We start from the raw sequence: 17911 nt of genomic DNA on the forward strand, positions 1-17911 counted from the left end.
GCGCCATCTTGCAGAAGAACACATGGCGTCATGGGGGGGGGTCACATGTCCCCTCCTACAACTACGATAGCTGTGATTGGCTGTTCAATACCGAACAGTCAATCACAGTGTTTTCAGTGTTTCAGGTAATCAGATTGCATGAAACACTGATGCCCAGCATAGAATCGGTGCTGTAAGAGTACCGATCATAGGCTGGAGCCTAGCAACCAGGGAATCACTAGGGCCAGCTCTGATTGGTGCGATCAACTATGACTGATCGATCGCAACAATCACGTACAGACGTGATCTGACCCTACAGTAACTGCTCTGCTCTCATTCCGGCTTATGGACATTCCAAAGCAGTTAGTGCGTTGATATGTCGCGCTGTGCTGGGACCTTGTGGTGCTAGTCTTTTTGAAGACCTTTTTCCTTTGAAAAAAGAAAGAGCAGTTCCTGATCCCTCCCTGATCTTTCCTAATCCATCCCAATCCCCCCTCTCACCCCATTCCCACCCTTTTTCCCCGCTTTCGCACAATCTCCCCCCCCCCCTCCTTCTGCCTTCGTTCGGTTTTTGGCAGTTTTTTTTTTTATGCGTCCTGCAGCGGCCGAGCATAATCAGTGATGCAAATCACTGATCAGTGTTCGTGCTCGTGGTTTTCCAGGACTTTTTTTTTATCCCTGTCCATTCTCCCCCGTTGCACCACTTCCGTGCGTGCATCCTACATTCGTCGAGTGTTGATCAGCGACTAATATCACTGATCCGCACTCGTACTTGCTATTTTGCACAAGTTTATTTCAGTAACTATTCTCTGACACAGACTGTGCGTCCACAAACAGCTAAAGATATGCACACCAGTGATTAGCACCAGTGCTTGTTTTTTGCATGGACTTTCGCTCTATTTTTGTATCCCCTTTTTGCCCCACACTCATGCGTGTGGCCCTACAGCCGTTGACATACCTCACTGACCGTTCTCCGGTTGTTCTTTTTTTGTGACAAAAAGAACTGAGTAAAAAATCCTTTAGATTAGTTGATAGGATTAGATTAAAAACAGTAAAAGAAAAAAAAAAAAAAAATACAATAGTAATCGTCTACTACATTATTTTTTACTGAATGGAGCTAGGATTAGTGTCAGCGTGGGAAAAAAAAAAAAAAAATCAGATCCGTACATCCTACAGCCGTCGAGCGCTAATCCCTGCTGCACATAAAATGTTTTTCTTTTTTTTTTTTTTTTTAAAGAATAAAAAATAATTTAGATTAGGGACAGTAAAAATATACCGTAATAATCGTCTGCTACTACAGTATTTTTTACTTAATTGAGTTAGGGTTAGTGTCTGTGCGGAAAAAAGAATCGCTTCCGCGAATCTGTCTTATCACTGATCTACCTCCATCTGTTTTTTTTTTGTGTGTGTGTGTGAAAAGAGAGTAAAAAAATATTTTTCATTAGTTGATAGGATTAGTTTTATTTATCTTCTAAATAAATTTGGCACACACAAACACCACTTACGTAAAAAAAAAGTCGGCCCGCTAGTCCCAAAACCGGTATTCAGCGGAGAAGGCATATGCTTTCTTTGCCTCCGACACTGACAGGGAGATGATCCCACCATTTCTGACTTACACAACTCACATATAACAACCTGAAGTACACTACGCAACTCACGTATGCCAACCTGGTGCACTCTACACAATTTACATATATGCCACCACATTATAAAATTCACAAACCAGGAAAACCCTAGATGAATTTGAATATAGGGTCACTTGTGGGGGGAGTTCTACAGCTTAGGAATATAAGGGGGTCTGCAAATGCAACATGATATGTGCACAAACAGTGACTTTCTTCCACATATGGGGTACGCTGTACTCAGGAGAAATTGCACAACAATTTTTCTCCTGCTACTCTTGTGAAAATAAAAAATTGGGGCTAAAAGACCATTTTTGTGGAAAAAAAATTGATTTTTAGTTTTTTATTTTCACGGCTCTACACCATAAACTTCTGTGAAGCACCTGGGGTTCAAAGTTCTCACCACACAAATCTATAAAAGTTCCCTGAGGGGACTAGTTTCCAAAATGGTGCCACTTGTGGGGGGTTTCCACGGTTTAAGCACATCAGGGGCTCTCCAAACTCGACACAGCGTCCGCTAATTATTCCAGCAAATTTTACATTCAAAGTCAAATGCCGCTCCTTCCATTCCAAGCCCTGCCAAGAACCCAAACAGTGTTTTTCCCCCACATATGGGGTATTGGCATATCCAGGTGAAATTGCACTACAGATTTTGAGGTCCATTTTTCCTGTTCCCATTGTGCAAATAAAAAAGGGTCTAAAGTAAAATTTTAGTGAAAAAAAGTTGAATGTTCATTTTTTCCTTTCACATTGCTTCAGTTCCTGTGATGAACCTGAAGGGATAATAAACTTCTTGAATGTGGTGTTGATCAGCTTGAGGGGTGTAGTTTTTAGAACGGTGTCACTTTTGGTTATTTTTTGTCATACAGATCCCTCAAAGTCACTTCAAATGAGATGTGATCGCTAAAAAAATGGTTTTGTAAATTTTGTTGGACATATGAGTAAAATCGCTAGTCAACTTTTAACCCTTATAACTTACTAACAAAAAAAATTTGGTTCAAAAATTTTGCTTATGTAAAATAGACATGTGGGAAATATAATTTATTAACTATTTTGTGTGACATATCTCTATGATATAAGGGCAGCAAAATTCAAAGTTTACAAAATTTCAAAATTTTCGTCAAATCTCCGTTTTTATCACAAATAAACGCAAGTCATTTTGAAGAATTTTTACCACTATCATGAAGTACAATATGTCACACAAAAAACAGAATCAGTGGGATCCGTTGAAGTGTTTCAGCGTTAGTGCATCATAAAGTGACAGTGGTGAGAATTTTAAAATTTGCCTGGTCATGAAGGTGCAAACAGCCTTGGAAGGAATTTATATAATTCCAGGTAAAAAAAATAAAATAATACAGTCTCCAAAAATTAAAAAAAGATTGAAAATTCAATTAGAAGGGATTTTTCTAGAAAATGCGTCAACATAACAGAAACCATCAATCCAGTTTCCCTGTGGAACGCAAATAAAGCTGGTCAGAGAGGTAAATGAATACAAATTTCATCTAGAGTTAAAAAATAATTCAGAAATCAATAAAACAACTTCAAACTGAAATTAAAAATAAAAGTAAACCAACAAGATTGCACATTTTGAGCTGGGAATGAACTATCTAAAATTCTTAAATTAGGCATATAATGGAGAAACACTTTCTAAAGATTATGAAAAATATATTAAAACAGTTAGATCTAATTTTTATACCACTATTAATAAACCATCTATGCTTAATGGCTTTAAGAGCAAAACAATCAAGATTAAAAAGCAGAATCAATAATATTAAAAAACATGATAGTACTTATAATACCCATTCTAAAGAAATTGCGGACGAATGTGCCAAATACTAAATTACGGTATATAACCTAGTAGAAAATTCTTTGATTCCCCAACCAAATTTAAATACTATAGATATAGAACATTTTCTTCAAATAAATTAACTTCCCAAAAGCAACTGAAAACTTTAAATCTTCACATTTCTTAAGAAATTTTTAAATACAAATCAATATTCTTAAACCTGGCAAATCACCTGGGCCTGTCGGCATCGGTGACGTCAGACACTGAGAGGGGGATAATGGGAGAAGGAGCACAACGCTCCTTCTCTCATGAATACGTCAGCTGTATCTGCATCCAGCCGATATAGTTGACCCTGCGATGATGAGCGGGGGGCCCACTGCTAGCACAGGGCCCCCCACTGCCTCCTCAGGGGGCCCCATAGCGGCCGGGTGGCAGAGCAGGGAGATAGATTCTCCCTGCTCTGCTGGATTGTGTGCGATTTGCTCACCACTACAGATACATAACGCAGCTCCAGGTGGGCCCCCTCAGAGCGCGGGGCCTGGGGCCACCGCCCCCTCTGCCCCCCTGGTAGCTACGCTACTGCCTGGTCCAAATGGATTTTCAAATGAGTTTTATAAAAATTTTGCAACATTAACCCCTTTTCTAACTAAAGCTTTCAACTACGCTACAGAGATAGGTGAATTTCCTGAAGAAATGCTACAAACTGCAATTATTGTAATGCCAAAACCAAAAAACAACCCAGAATTAGTCACAAGCTTCAGGCCCATATACAAAATACTAGCAAATAGATTAACCCCTTAACCCCCGGAGGCATATTCGGCTTTGCGTTTTCATTTTTTGATTTAGTTCTTCTCAGAGCCATAACTTTTTTATTTTTCCGTCAACATGGCCGTGTCAGGGCTTGTTTTTTGCGGGACGAGTTGTAATTTTGAACGACACCATTGGTTTGACCATGTCGTGTACTAGAAAACGGGGAAAATTCCAAGTGCGGTGAAATTGCAAAAAAAAAAAAAAAAAGTGTAATCCTACACTTGTTTTTTGTTTGGCTTTTTTGCTAGGTTCACTAAATGTTAAAACTGACCTGCCATTATAATTCTCCAGGTCATTACGAGTTCATAGACAACAAACATGTCTAGGTTATTTTTTTTATCCAAGTGGTGAAAAATATTCCAAACTTTCGTTTAAAAAAAAAAAAAAAAAAAAAGTGTCTCTATTTTTCATGACCTTGGGTTGGGTGAGGGCTTATTTTTTTGAGTGCAGAGCTGACGTTTTTAGTGATACCATTTTGGTGCAGGTACGATCTTCTGATCGCCCGTTATTGCGTTTTAATGCAATGTCGCGGCGACCAAAAAAAGCAATTCTGGTGTTTTGACTTTTTTCTCACTACGCCATTTAGCGATCAGGTTAATCCTTTTTTTACTGATAGATTGGGCGATTCTGAAAGCGGCGATACCAAATATGTGTATGTTTGATTTTATCTTTGTTTTATTTTGAATGGGGTGAAGGGGCGGGGATTTGAACTTTTATATTTTTAAAAACATTTTGTTTTTACTTTTGGCATGCTTCAATAGTCCATGGGAGACTAGAAGCTGCCATAACTCTGCTCTGCTACATAAAGGCGATGATCAGATTGCCTCTATGTAGTGGAATTACTCACTTGCTATGAGCGAGGACCACAGGGTGGCGCTCACAGCAAAACGGCAGTGACAACCATAGAGGTTTCCAGGAGACCTCTGGTTGTCATGCCAATGAACCAGTAACCCGCGATCACGTGACGGGGGTCACCGGTGGGTGGGTTTCCGGCCTAATGTCAGTGCTTGACAGCGGCATTTATCGGGTTAATAGCCGGATCGCAATTCCACCCGCGACTATTCCGGGCACATGTCAGCTGTTCAAAACAGCTGTTCTTTTCCATATTACATTGGTCACTTCCCCAATGCAATATTACGCAGCTAGTTGTTAGTGGACCAGTGTACATTCTGCTTTTCAACAGGCAATGATATAGCCAGGATAGGATAGGATAGAGTTTCCATGCTGAACGGTACTGCATAATGTAGCTGTATCTTTTCAACATACGCTACATCCATACAATGACATATAAGGGAAGTACAGGGCTTTGCGTGTAACACATCACAGTTTCTTTCTGGTTGCAAATTGCATTTCTGCTATTGTGTTAACAACCTCTGGTCAAGAGTCTCAGTTGGAGCGATGTCAGCGGGAATCCAGCACTCGGCTCCTTACAGAAAGGTCACTTTGGCTTTTCAGACAAGTCACAACACAGTAGTTGGTAGCGGAGTTGTTTATCATCTGTTACAAGCAATTAAACTGTTAGGAATAGGTAGTGTCTGGTAACAATTTAGGCTCTGGGTCAATGGAAACATACTTTCTGAATTAAACAAGTTACAAGAGACAAAATGTAAGTATTATTTAACTGGTAGTCCAACCACTGTTTGATCAATTCAGAACCCCAATTAAGATAAAAAACAGTGGATACTTGCCTATGACAATAGCGCCTTTCCTGCGATGGTGGCTGCTATATCCAGCGGCTGACATGGTGCATCAAGCAGCCGCTGTAGCCAGTCGCTGTTTGGCTGCTGCTCATCAATATTCTGCCAGGGCAGATTGGCAGCACCAGAGACTTGACTTTGCAAGACTAGTGCAGCTGAATTGCTGATTACAAACATGGACACAATTCCATAGTAAGGAAAACCCACAGTGGTCATTGAAACTGACTAAATAAATTTTCACTTTAAATTTACTGCACGTCAACTAATGAAAATCAGACATTGCTTCTGAGATTTCTACACCTGTCCGCAGGTATTTTTGCCCACTACTCGTGCCCCTAGCAGTCTCAAATTTGAAGGGTGATTTCTCCATACTACGTGTTTCAGGTCCTTCCACAGATGTTCAATAGGATTTAGATCAGGGCTCAGAGAAGGCCATTTCACAATAGCCCAAGGCTTTGTTTTTAACCATTCTAGTATGTTTCTAGCTGTATTTTGGATCATTACACTGTTGTGGGACCCATGACTTCCAACTCAGACCAAGCTTTCTGACACTATGCAGCATATTTACCTCCAGAATGCTTTGATAGTCTTGAGATTTCATTGTGCCCTGCAGAGATTCAAAACACCCTGCGCAAGATGATGCAAAGCAGCGCCAAAACATAACTGAGCCTCCTTAATGTTTCACAGTAGGTATAATGTTCTTTCCTTTGTATGCTTCATTTTTGCTTTTGTGAAGTAGGAGCTGATGTGATTAGCCAAAAATTTCCAATTTTGTCTCCTATGTCCAAAGGACATTCTTTGTCCCTTTGGCTTTCTGGCTTGTCAATATGCATTTTGGCAAATTTCAGTCTCTGTGGTTATCATTCGTATTAGTGATCTCATTTTACTCTTGTGGCAGTGACCATGGAGGTTGTCTACAGTCCCATAGAACTTAATCTTCTGAATAATCTGTGCAACTGTAGTAACAGGAACATCAAGCTGTTTGGAGATGATCTCATAGCTCTTACCTAAATATGTTTGTCTATAATTTTCTTTTCAATACTCTTGAGACAACAAGATAGGACTATTCAAAAACATGTTGAAGAATCACCTGACTAGAATAGGGTTGTGGTACAAGAATCAATCTATTAATTAATCTAATGGTGTATTTGCTTGTCAATTAAAATTTATAATAAATATATTGAAGATTCCATCAAAAAAGTGCACTATCCCAATACTGCGCCACTAAAGATCAGGTTTATCAACTGCAGAAATATAATCTGGAATCTAGCACTGCATTTGCATTCCAGTATAGACTTCAGTGGGAATGTAAGAGCTTCCTCAGGGGCGGAAACATCCTGTCCCCATGGTATTATGCTGTGCATCACTTACACGTGGAAACAGATGGTGTGTCTGCATGAAACAAGTCATTATTCCGACTTATTTTTTAGCACATTTTATATTTTAGACTTAAGAGTAGGAAATTCACCACCTGCGCAACTATAACACATACTTTTCCATTATGTTACCAATCTAATTCTTACAATTAGCTATGCCCTTAAGAAGCAGGATAGAACTGGAAGTGATCCCAGCTGTCTGGAAGTACATACACAAGACACTGGCAGCAGGTTAGAATACAGGAGAAATAAAATGGTCCATTATCACCTTAAAAACAGGTTATGTTTAAGAAATCATTGAGAATCAATTATTCTTACCATTTTCTGCCAGAGGAGCAAGGACTTCAAAAATCATTTCCTTCTTTTCATGCTCCGTTTGCTTTTTAAAAAGCTTCACAAGTTCATCTGCAACATTTGTAGAAGCGAACTGCTCTTTACTCGATTCTAAAAAAAAAAAAAATAGAAAAAAAGCAAAGTAAAAAAAAAACAACTGTTCTTGAGATGTATTACGGAAGTTTGTTTTTGCGGTGCACCGTGACTTCTGGTTTTGCGGAACGCCATTTTTTTTCCCCAATACTATTTCCATACTATTGGAAACATGAAAAAAGGCGATCCGCAAGTTTTTTGCGGTCCGTTATTGCGGCAGACTGCCTTTTTTGCGGCGATATGGCCTGCAAAACGGGCCGCAAAAAACTCGGTAAGTGTAAAAGTAGCCTTAGGAGTTCTGGGAGGAGACAGACAGAGACAGAGTGAGGAAGAGAAAGACCATTTTACTCGTACAGCACCAAAAGTCGCATCTCCGTTGACTTCTATGGGGTTCTGGTTCAAGCTTGGGCAGCGTTTTGGTACCCTGGTCGAACCAGATGAACCCAAACATCCATGGGTCCGCTCATCACTATTTGAAAATAATAATACCAAACAAACAGCAGGTTTTGCAACCATTTTTGGAGTTTCTTATGTTGGTTGCATTGAAACAGCCCAAAAATATATCACATTGTTTAGTGCATACAGCTTTAGCTTACTTACCAAGCTCTGCTAAATTACCAAAGGCAACAAGGCACATTTCGGTCAAAGGAGTGTTCTGAGAATGAACTCCAAGGAGCTTCACTAATGTAGGAATCACTCCCATATTTATGAGCTGAACTTGCAGAGAATCTAGAAGGAAACCAGATAACATGACTTAATCTACCCAGTTTTAAAATGCTGATTGATCACACACTAAAAGCAATAAACGGAAAACGGTTCCATTCCAAGTAGTTTTGTACCTAATGCCATAACTATGAAAGAATAAACTGTAAAAGAAATGGTTAAAGGGTGAATACCATTAACACGCTCATTAAATACCACATTCAATACTTCACTAAAGATATCTAGACGTATAGACAGTGTGCAAGACAAGTACTCAGAGACTAGATACTACAAAGTCAAAAATAAACTATATACTATAAGCCAAAAATAAATCTGTGTGCTTTGGACTGTGACGGTAAACCGATTTTCCAGGATGTCCCGTTTCTGGTAAACCTAACCATCAAATAGGAGCGGCATGTGTCCCATGCCTCCCACACTACTGAAGCCCCCACAGATGTGAACCAAGCCTAAAAATGTTGTTTTTCTTCTTCTCACAATATAATTAAAAGGTATAAAAGTAGTTTGTCATTCACACTATACGTATGCAAAAGCACCTTTAGATTTAGAAACCAAGACACTGTTCTCCAAAACATATTTTAAGGTTAAATGTACAACAAAAAACATAACCAACAGTATAAAAATAAATATGGTCTATTATGCAAGACCTAAGTAAAAGTACGGTATGTGTGTGAGCACGTTATACATACACACACAAAATATATAGGCATAATGGCCGATCATGAGCAGCAATGAAAGGCAATTTAGAGTGATGGTGACAGGGGCAATGTAAGTGAAACCAGGGACATCGTAAACACTAATAGTTTTTGGAATAGGTTAAGTGATAAATAATATACAAATGCAAAAATATTTTACAAGATAACCGTAAATTATACAGCAGTCACACAACAGAGTGGCTTTTATTTCGTTTCCTTACACAGTGATTATAACCCAAAAATCAGAAGCTTGTATGTATTATGTGCAAAGGAGACAAGACAAAAACACTATCCGGCAGGAAACGTTGAGGTCCAATCAGTAAAAATGAAGTAATTTGTAAACTACTGCACATGACACTTCAGAGGCTAGCCATCACTTATGATTGAGTCCAAAAACAAGTGACCCCCTGCTGCAGCAGCTATCCCTGAACAATGACTTCACACCAACAAAGCTTGAGTCACCTACGTGTACCTGAATTGCAATGGGCATAAGATAACATATATATATATATATATATATATATATATATATATTTTGGCACGTTTTTAAAATATTGTCTTACATATACCAAGTTTTAAAATTCGCTTTTCTGCACTGCGAACGTGCTGTCCTTAAATGTAAGCCCCAGATCAAATGAAATGCACCACAGCTTCTACAGTAATAAAATACATGAGCAATAAGAGGGATTCTTTGCCAAATAAATAATTTTTTTTGCATATTACAAAACAGGCCGACATCGGTACATGTGGGCCATCATTCCCGAAAGAAAAAAGGCATCTCGCTGAGGTTACCACAGTTTATTATGCAGCTCACAATGAGTTGCACTTGGGAACCGCACCTTAAGTAATAATAATAATAATAATAATCTTTATTTTTATATAGCGCTAACATTCCGCAGCGCTTTACAGTTTGCACATATTTTCATCACTGTCCCTGATGGGGCTCACAATCTAAATTCCCTAGTATGTCTTTGGAGTGTGGGAGGAAACCGGAGTGCCCGGAGGAAACCCACGCAAACACGGGGAGAACATACAAACTCCTTGCAGATGTTGTCCTTGGTGGGATTCGAACCCAGGACTCCAGCGCTCCAAGGCTGCAGTGCTAGCCACTGAGCCACCGTGCTGCCCAGTGACCAGCAGTAACTTCTATGACCTCTATTGCCACCTTCAGTGACAGGCAACAACCTCTCATAATTTCATCCTGAATAGTCGCATCATGTCACCGCTCAGTTCGAAATCCAGATGTAGCAGAGATGATTACGGCATGGGACAGTATGGATTATCTTCTCGCTGGACAGGTGAGGAACATGGTTGTTTATAATTTTTTTTTTTTTTTTTTTTTACAGGGGACATAGGCTTCAATGGATTTTAGGTATAAAAGACGAGTATAACTTTTTTTAAATTTTTTTTATATAAATGTGTAAAAGAGGGTGTTGAGTTTTATTTCAAATAAAGTCTTTTATTCTTGCTGTATGTTTATTTAAAGTTTACTATGGGGTTAGTAATAGGGGAATCTTATAGATGCCTCTCCATTACTAACCCTAAAGCTGACATCAACTGCAACCCTATTACCCCACTTGCTACCGCCACAGGGCAAGTGGGAGGAGCGAGGCTAAGCCCAAGATTTGGCGCATCTCATGGATGCGTCATTTCTGGAGCAGCAGAGATCTGATATTGGTAGCCTGGGAGGGGGGGCAATATCCATGGCCCCTTCCCAGGCTATAAATACCCACAGCTGTCTGTTTAACCTCTGCTGGTTTGAATTTCTAGAGGGACCCCCATTTTTTTCTGGGGTTCCTTGTAAACGCACCAGTCAAGGCTAAGCAAACAGCTGTGAGCTGTCATAACAGCCTGGGAATAGTTGGCATATTGTCCCTTTTCTCTCAAATTATTAAAGGGAATCTGTCACCACTTTTTTGGTATATCACGTAAAAATATTCAATTTAGTGTCACCTATGCTTTATTAAAGTACTTCTTATACCTCTTGACTCCCCACCAATGATACATAAATACCGTTTTTATTCCTCCCGCAGTGTATGTAAATATGATTGGTCCAGTCCGATGTGTGGGGCTTATTGTCCGTCCCCCCCCCACTGGCTTGCTGTACGCATTATTTTCAGGTAATTCATGCGTTCGCGTACAGTTACGACGCGTGCGCATTCAAATGGTCCCTCACGCGTGCGCAGTATGCTTTGGACAACTGTGGGCAAAGCATAAAATCCTTATTGCGCATGCGCCAGCATCCGCGATTGCAATTTATGGCCAATGTATGCCAGCACATGCACAATACTGTTTTTCGGCTTTGCCCACAGTTGGGCAAAGCATACTGCGGTAACTGTATGCTACAATGAGCACACACGCAGTAACTGTACGCTATCTGTGATATTCACAGAAACTAATACGTACAGCAAGATGAGGAGGGAGGGTGGAGATGGACAATAAACCACGCCCATCAGACCGGACCGAGCATATTTACATACACCGCGGAGGAATAAAAATGGTATTTATGTATCATTGGTGGGGAGTCAAGGGGTATAAAAAGTACTTGTATAATGCAGAACTGACACTAAATTGAATGATATTTTTACATGATATGCCAAAAAAGTGGTACAGATTCCCTGATGTGGGTTTTTCCTCTGTCTGATTATAAAAAACAAGTGTGGTCCATACAATCAGGGCAATTGTTACAACCCACCTTTCGTGTCTCCCCTTTTTTTCCTCATAGATTGTAAGCTTGCAAGCAGGGCCCTCATTCCTCTTGGTATCTGTTATGATCTATGTGATTATTGTTATGCTGTAATGTCTATTGTCTGTACAAGTCCCCTCTGAAATGTAAAGTGCTGCGGAATATGTCGGCGCCATAGAAATAACATTTATTATTATTAAGTGTGAGCCCACACAATTTTTTATTAGTTTAATTTTTCATTTTACACACGATGTACACAGTGGGTGCTCAATACAACTCCCAATATTGTCGCCTGGTCACGCTAATCTCAGAAAGACCATGTGAAAATGATGAGAGCTGCCTTCAGCAGCTGGCGCCTGGGATCAGTGCGAACTACAATGCTTTTCCCAGGCTCCGGTACGTGTCAGACGGATGTCATATATATAGACATACGGATAGCAGATGAACAATGACCACGGATCTCACCAGTACTGTTTTTTCCTGGATAGGAATCACCAGGATGTGTGTAGGAGGGCCTATGAGATGCAACTTCACACAGCTAAGAGCTGACCGGGAGAAACATATCATCAGCAGCAGGAGGCAGACACATCAACTCAAATGGGTATATACAAGGCATGCACAAAAATCTTTAATATTTTCAGAACAGCTTATGCTGCATCTTATCTTTAAATACTGAACACAACTCTTCTACGGTCAAGGAAGCCCGGGTAAGGAGCATACTCTATAAAAGACAATTACAAAACATAACATGCCACCTGTGGTAATGCGTCAATTTATGGTTTGCTTACCGCAATCCCAAAATCTGTTAATGAAAATAAATGTAATAGATCAGAAATAAAACTATAAACATGCATAGGTAACCATATATAACAAAATCAACCAAAAAAAAGAAATTCTCTAATGTGCACTGGTACTAATATTCACCTTGCACATAAAGTATTCAAAACGTAGTACACACTAGAAATACAATTAATAATATTGGGCAACAGACTATTTCTAGTATGTATTGCAAATTATTTTTTTATGTTTATTCACATGCTGAACTTTAGTTCACAGAGCAAACTAAACATGACAAAAATAAAAAACAATAGCGATGAACAATGCGTAGATTAATAGACCTTAATCACATGTGGGTCTGACTCCTGGGATACCCAGCAATCCCAGTAATGAAAAAACAAAACAAAATGTACTACAGCTTTTCACCAGAACGCCAGTATAATGGCTGTCCGGTATTCATACACAGCTTTATTTTACAGCTCTGATATACACCATCACTCTACTGCGTGTTGGAGTGCAGTAATCTCTACCACCACTCCACTGCAGTGATGAAGTGCACTAATATACATCATCACTCTATTGCAGTGTCCAAGTGCACTAATGGTAAAACAAATTCAGGTTTTTTTGTTTTCACAGGTTACATGTTAAAGAAGCCCTTCCATGAACTTTTTTTTTTTTAGCTAAATCTGTGTAAGTTGGAGAGCAAAACTAACCCACAGTGACAAGTAGTACGGTTAAATCATTGTCTGATATATATTGTGTATACAAGCGTTTATATATATATTATTGGAATTTTCTGGCTATATAATGGGCATGGGTACAAACAGGGTTATATTCAACGAAAACAGAAGTATATTAACCAAAACATAATAATGAAAGCAGCCATAAATCTCAGTGTTCTTTGGGTTAAACGTCTTTTGGAACAAGATTTATGGAAGTAGAATAAGACACAAAAACACAGGAAGTCCCCTAACTAGCCCTATGACACTTAAAGGGAACCGGTCACCTGTTTTGGCCGCTATAAGATGCGGCCGCTGCCTTTCAGGGCTTATCTACACGATTCTGTAATGTTGTAGATAATCCCCCAATCCGACCTGAAAGATAAGAAAAATAAGTTTTTATTATACTCACCCGGGGGGGCGGTCCGGTCCGATGGGTGTCACAGGTCCAGGTCCGGCACCTCCCATCTTCTTGCGATGCCGCCCTCCTGTTTGCTTCATCGCTGCCGACAGTAGCGTAGCTAGCAGGGGGCAGAGGGGGCTGTCGCCCCGGGCCCCTACCCACACCCAGAGCTTCTGCCACTGTTAACCATGTCAGCGTGTGCTCAACGATGTAGTTAAGCTTCTCTGTATAGTGCAGGGACACTATACCATCACCATGCAGCCTTCAGAGCAAGACAAGGTGCTGTGAGAGTGTGAGTAAAAACTGTGCAGTGATGAGGGGCAGGACGCTGCTCCCCTCCTTACAAGTCCTGAATGGTTTATTGTTTGTGGTCTTGTATCTGAGGCACAGTAGATTTGTGGCGGCTACTTGAACTTTTATACAGCTCAGAAAGCGTCTGTCAGTGCAAATCAGCTGCCATAAATCTCCTTGTGCCTCAGAGCGACTGACAGGAGTAGTCAGTATCATGCACTGCCCTAATAGACGTCACCTCGGCTGCAGAACAGCACAGATAAGAGTATGTGACTTTCCCTCTTCATATACATATATATATATATAATATAATATATACACACAGGTAAATGTAAAAATCTATAGTAGCAAAAAAATGAAGGCAGAGCACCATTAACAAAATTAAAAAAAACAGTGTTTTATTAGCTCATTGGGACTCAGCAATGTTTCGGTTCTACTGAGAACCTTTTTCCAGGAGAACCAAAACTCTTTTTTTTCATTTTGTCTAAATGGTGAGCCGCCTTCATTTTTTTGCTGCTATATTGAAGATCGATAAATACCTGGAATGTTTGGCAGCCGTATATTTCAAATATCTCTCTACATATACAGTATATATACACACACACCCTGTGACTTGGTCCTGTAGCCGGGGTGAGGGTCCTATCATCTCATATTGTAAATCCAGGGTGGCAAGCATGAAAACCCAATTACGGTATATAACTTTTTATTAAAAAAAATAATCCCCACAAAGTTGAGGATGAATATATATATGATAAAGAGCCAAATAGAAGAAAATATAAACAACCAGCAGGTGCATATAGCTGATCACATGTAGACTCCTGAACGTATACTCTGGACAAGACCCCCCCCCCCAAAGGCAGAAAAGAGAATAAAAGAGAAGATGTACCAGGGGTGCACTTTCTTCTTTACATGAGTAATATTTTACCTCCCCCTCTTCTAATTACCTCTTTCTTTCTGGTTTCCTCTATGGGGTCTTGTCCAGACAAGAGTATTTCGTTTAGGGTGACCTGGATACATTCAGGGAGCTATACCCGTATGTCGGCCTCTATACACACCCACTGTTTCAATTTTCTTCTATTTAGTTCTTTGTCATATATATCAGAGCTGTGCAAGTTGTATCCCACAGACGGACCGACAGAGACCAGAATCAAATTCCCATGGGAGCTACAGCAGGGGTCATTACTAGAGCTAATTCGGGGGTCATTGTACAATGGATGAGCTAATGCGGGGCCAGTATAGAGCGTGAGAGCTAATGCAGGGGTCATTATAGAGTACAGGAGCTAATGTGGGGCCAGTGTATGCAGGGGTCATTAGCTCATTATACAGTATGGGAGCTAATGCAGGGGCCATTATACAGTGTTAGAGCTAATTTGGGGGCCATTACACAGCCAATGAGCTAATGCAGGGGTCATTGTACAGCATGGGAGCAAATGTAGGGGTCATTATACAGTACAGTTTAAAGGCTGCTGTGGGGGCCATCATACAGTATGGGGGCCTATATACAGTGTGGGAGTTACTGTGGGGTCTGTCATAAACTGGGAGTTATATACAGTATGGGAGCTATTGTGAGGGCACAAAAGAGACATTCTGCTATGTAAAAGGGCACAAAGGTGGCACTTTTATGTGAGGCAGGTAGAGGAGCTCTGCTTTAGTACCACACAGCAGGTACAATAGTAGGGACACATACGCCAGCAGCGGCTCAGTATTGGGGTGAGTAGTTTGTGCAGATTGGAGATCGATGGGTACTGGGCTGGAAATGTGAGAAGTCAGATGTGTCTTTGTTGTAATCTCTGCAGATGAGTCCTGGCTGGAGAAGTTGTCATGTCAGTCTGAGTAAATGCAAAAGTGAATGATTATCAGAAAGAACGTCACCTGTAAGTTATCATCTGTAACTGTATAGTAAACTCTTGTATATTCTGCAGGACTGGTATCTACCACTATGAGGTCACCATATGGCGGTAATATCAGTATTGTTTTTTGTATAGAGATTTTCCTCAGTCACAGCGTGGTCATCTGCTGAGGTTCTCCTATACCCACGACTAGAGTGTGCCAACCTGAGTTGTAATCAGGGTTACCGGTTAGGGGCCCACTCAGATTTTTCGCCCCCCCCCCCCCTAAGCTGAACCCCTAGCTACGCCTCTGGCTCCAGGCAACGCACTTCTGCCCTGTTGAGGACAGAGCAAAGTACAGTCATGGCCAAAAGTTTAGAGAATGACACCAATATTAATTTTTACAAAGTCTACTGCTTCATTTTTTCTAATGGCAATTTGCATATACTCCAGAATGTTATAAAGAGTGATCAGCTTAACAGCAATTACTTGCAAAGTCAATATTTGCCTAGAAAATGAACTTTATCCCCCAAAACACATTTCAACATCATTGCAGCCCTGCCTTAAAAGGACCAGCTAACATCGTTTCAGTGATGGCTCCATTAACACAGGTGTGGGTGTTGATGAGGACAGGGCTGGAGATCAATCTGTCATGATTAAGTAAGAATGACACCACTGGACACTTTAAAAGGAGGCTGGTGCTTGGCATCATTGTTTCTCTTCTGTTAACCATGGTTATCTCTAAAGAAACACGTACAGTCATCATTGCACTGCACAAAAATGGCCTAACAGGGAAGAGTATCGCAGCTAGAAAGATTGCACCTCAGTCAACAATCTATCGCATCATCAAGAACTTCAAGGAGAGAGGTTCGCTTGTTGCCAAAAAGGCTCCAGGGCGCCCAAGAAAGACCAGCAAGCGCCAGGACCGTCTCTTAAAAGGAATGGCAGCAGGCAGGTGTGAGTGCATCTGCACGCACTGTGAGGCGGAAACTCTTGGAGCAAGTCCTGGTCTCAAGGAGGGCAGCAAAGAAGCCACTTCTCTCCAGAAAAAAACATCATGGACAGACTGATATTCTGCAAGAGGTACAGGGGTAAAGTCATTTTCTCTGATGAATCCCCTTTTCGATTGTTTGGGACATCTGGAAAACGACTTATTCGGAGAAGACCAGGTGAGCGCTACCACCAGTCTTGTCTCATGCCAACTGTCAAGCATCCTGAAACCATTCATGTGTGGGGTTGCTTCTCAGCCAAGGGAATGGGCTCTCTCTCAGTCTTGCCTAAAAACACAGCCATGAATAAAGAATGGTACCAGAATGTCCTCCAAGAGCAACTTCTCCCAACCGTCCAAGAGCAGTTTGGCGATCAACAATGCCTTTTTCAACATGATGGAGCACCTTGCCATAAAGCAAAGGTGATAACTAAATGGTCAGGGAACAAAACATAGAGATTTTGGGACCATGGCCTGGAAACTCCCCAGATCTTAATCCCATTGAGAACTTGTGGTCAATCATTAAGAGACGGGTGGACAAACAAAAACCTTCAAATTCAGACAAAATAAAAGCATTGATTTTGCAAGAATGGACTGCTATCAGTCAGGATTTGATCCAGAAGTTGATTGAGAGCATGCCAGGGAGAATTGCTGAGGTCCTGAAGAAGAAGGGTCAACATTGCAAATATTGACTTGCTGCATTAACTCATTCTAACTGTTAATATAACCTTTTGTTACTCATAATATGATATGCAATTATATTTCTGTATGTGATAAAAAAATCTGACAAACACATAAAAACCAGAGGGCAGATCATGTGAAAATATAATATTTGTGTCATTGTCTAAACTTTTGGCCATGACTGTACTGCAGTGCACAAGCGCTGGGCCTTTCTGACCTTTCCCGGCGCCTGCACACTGCAGTACTTTGCTCTGCTCTCAACAGGGCAGGGAAGTGCACCTGCGCAGAAGTGCGATGCCGGGAGAGATGAAGGAAGATGGGAGGTGCTGGACACGGACCTGCGACACCCATCCGACCGGACCGCCCCCCCGGGTGAGTATAATAAAACTTATTCTTCTTATCTTTCAGGTCGGACTGGGGCTTTTC

General features: G+C 40.7%; 1 protein-coding gene across 3 annotated transcripts in view; it reads right to left on the reverse strand.

The window, feature by feature from the left end:
• Positions 1–17911, reverse strand: part of RAP1GDS1 (Rap1 GTPase-GDP dissociation stimulator 1) — a 159474-nt gene that overhangs the window by 43776 nt on the left and 97787 nt on the right. For all 3 annotated transcript variants that reach the window (XM_073589746.1, XM_073589741.1, XM_073589754.1), the window contains 2 exons: positions 8297–8425; positions 7589–7714 (listed from right to left, as the gene is read on the reverse strand). In XM_073589746.1, coding sequence (XP_073445847.1) covers positions 7589–7714; positions 8297–8425 — 255 coding nt within the window. The remainder of the gene's footprint in view (positions 1–7588; positions 7715–8296; positions 8426–17911) is intronic.

Source organism: Dendrobates tinctorius, unplaced genomic scaffold (assembly GCF_039654945.1).
Source record: "Dendrobates tinctorius isolate UK_male_01 unplaced genomic scaffold, ASM3965494v1 ptg000011l, whole genome shotgun sequence".
Classification (NCBI taxonomy): Eukaryota; Metazoa; Chordata; class Amphibia; order Anura; family Dendrobatidae; genus Dendrobates; species Dendrobates tinctorius.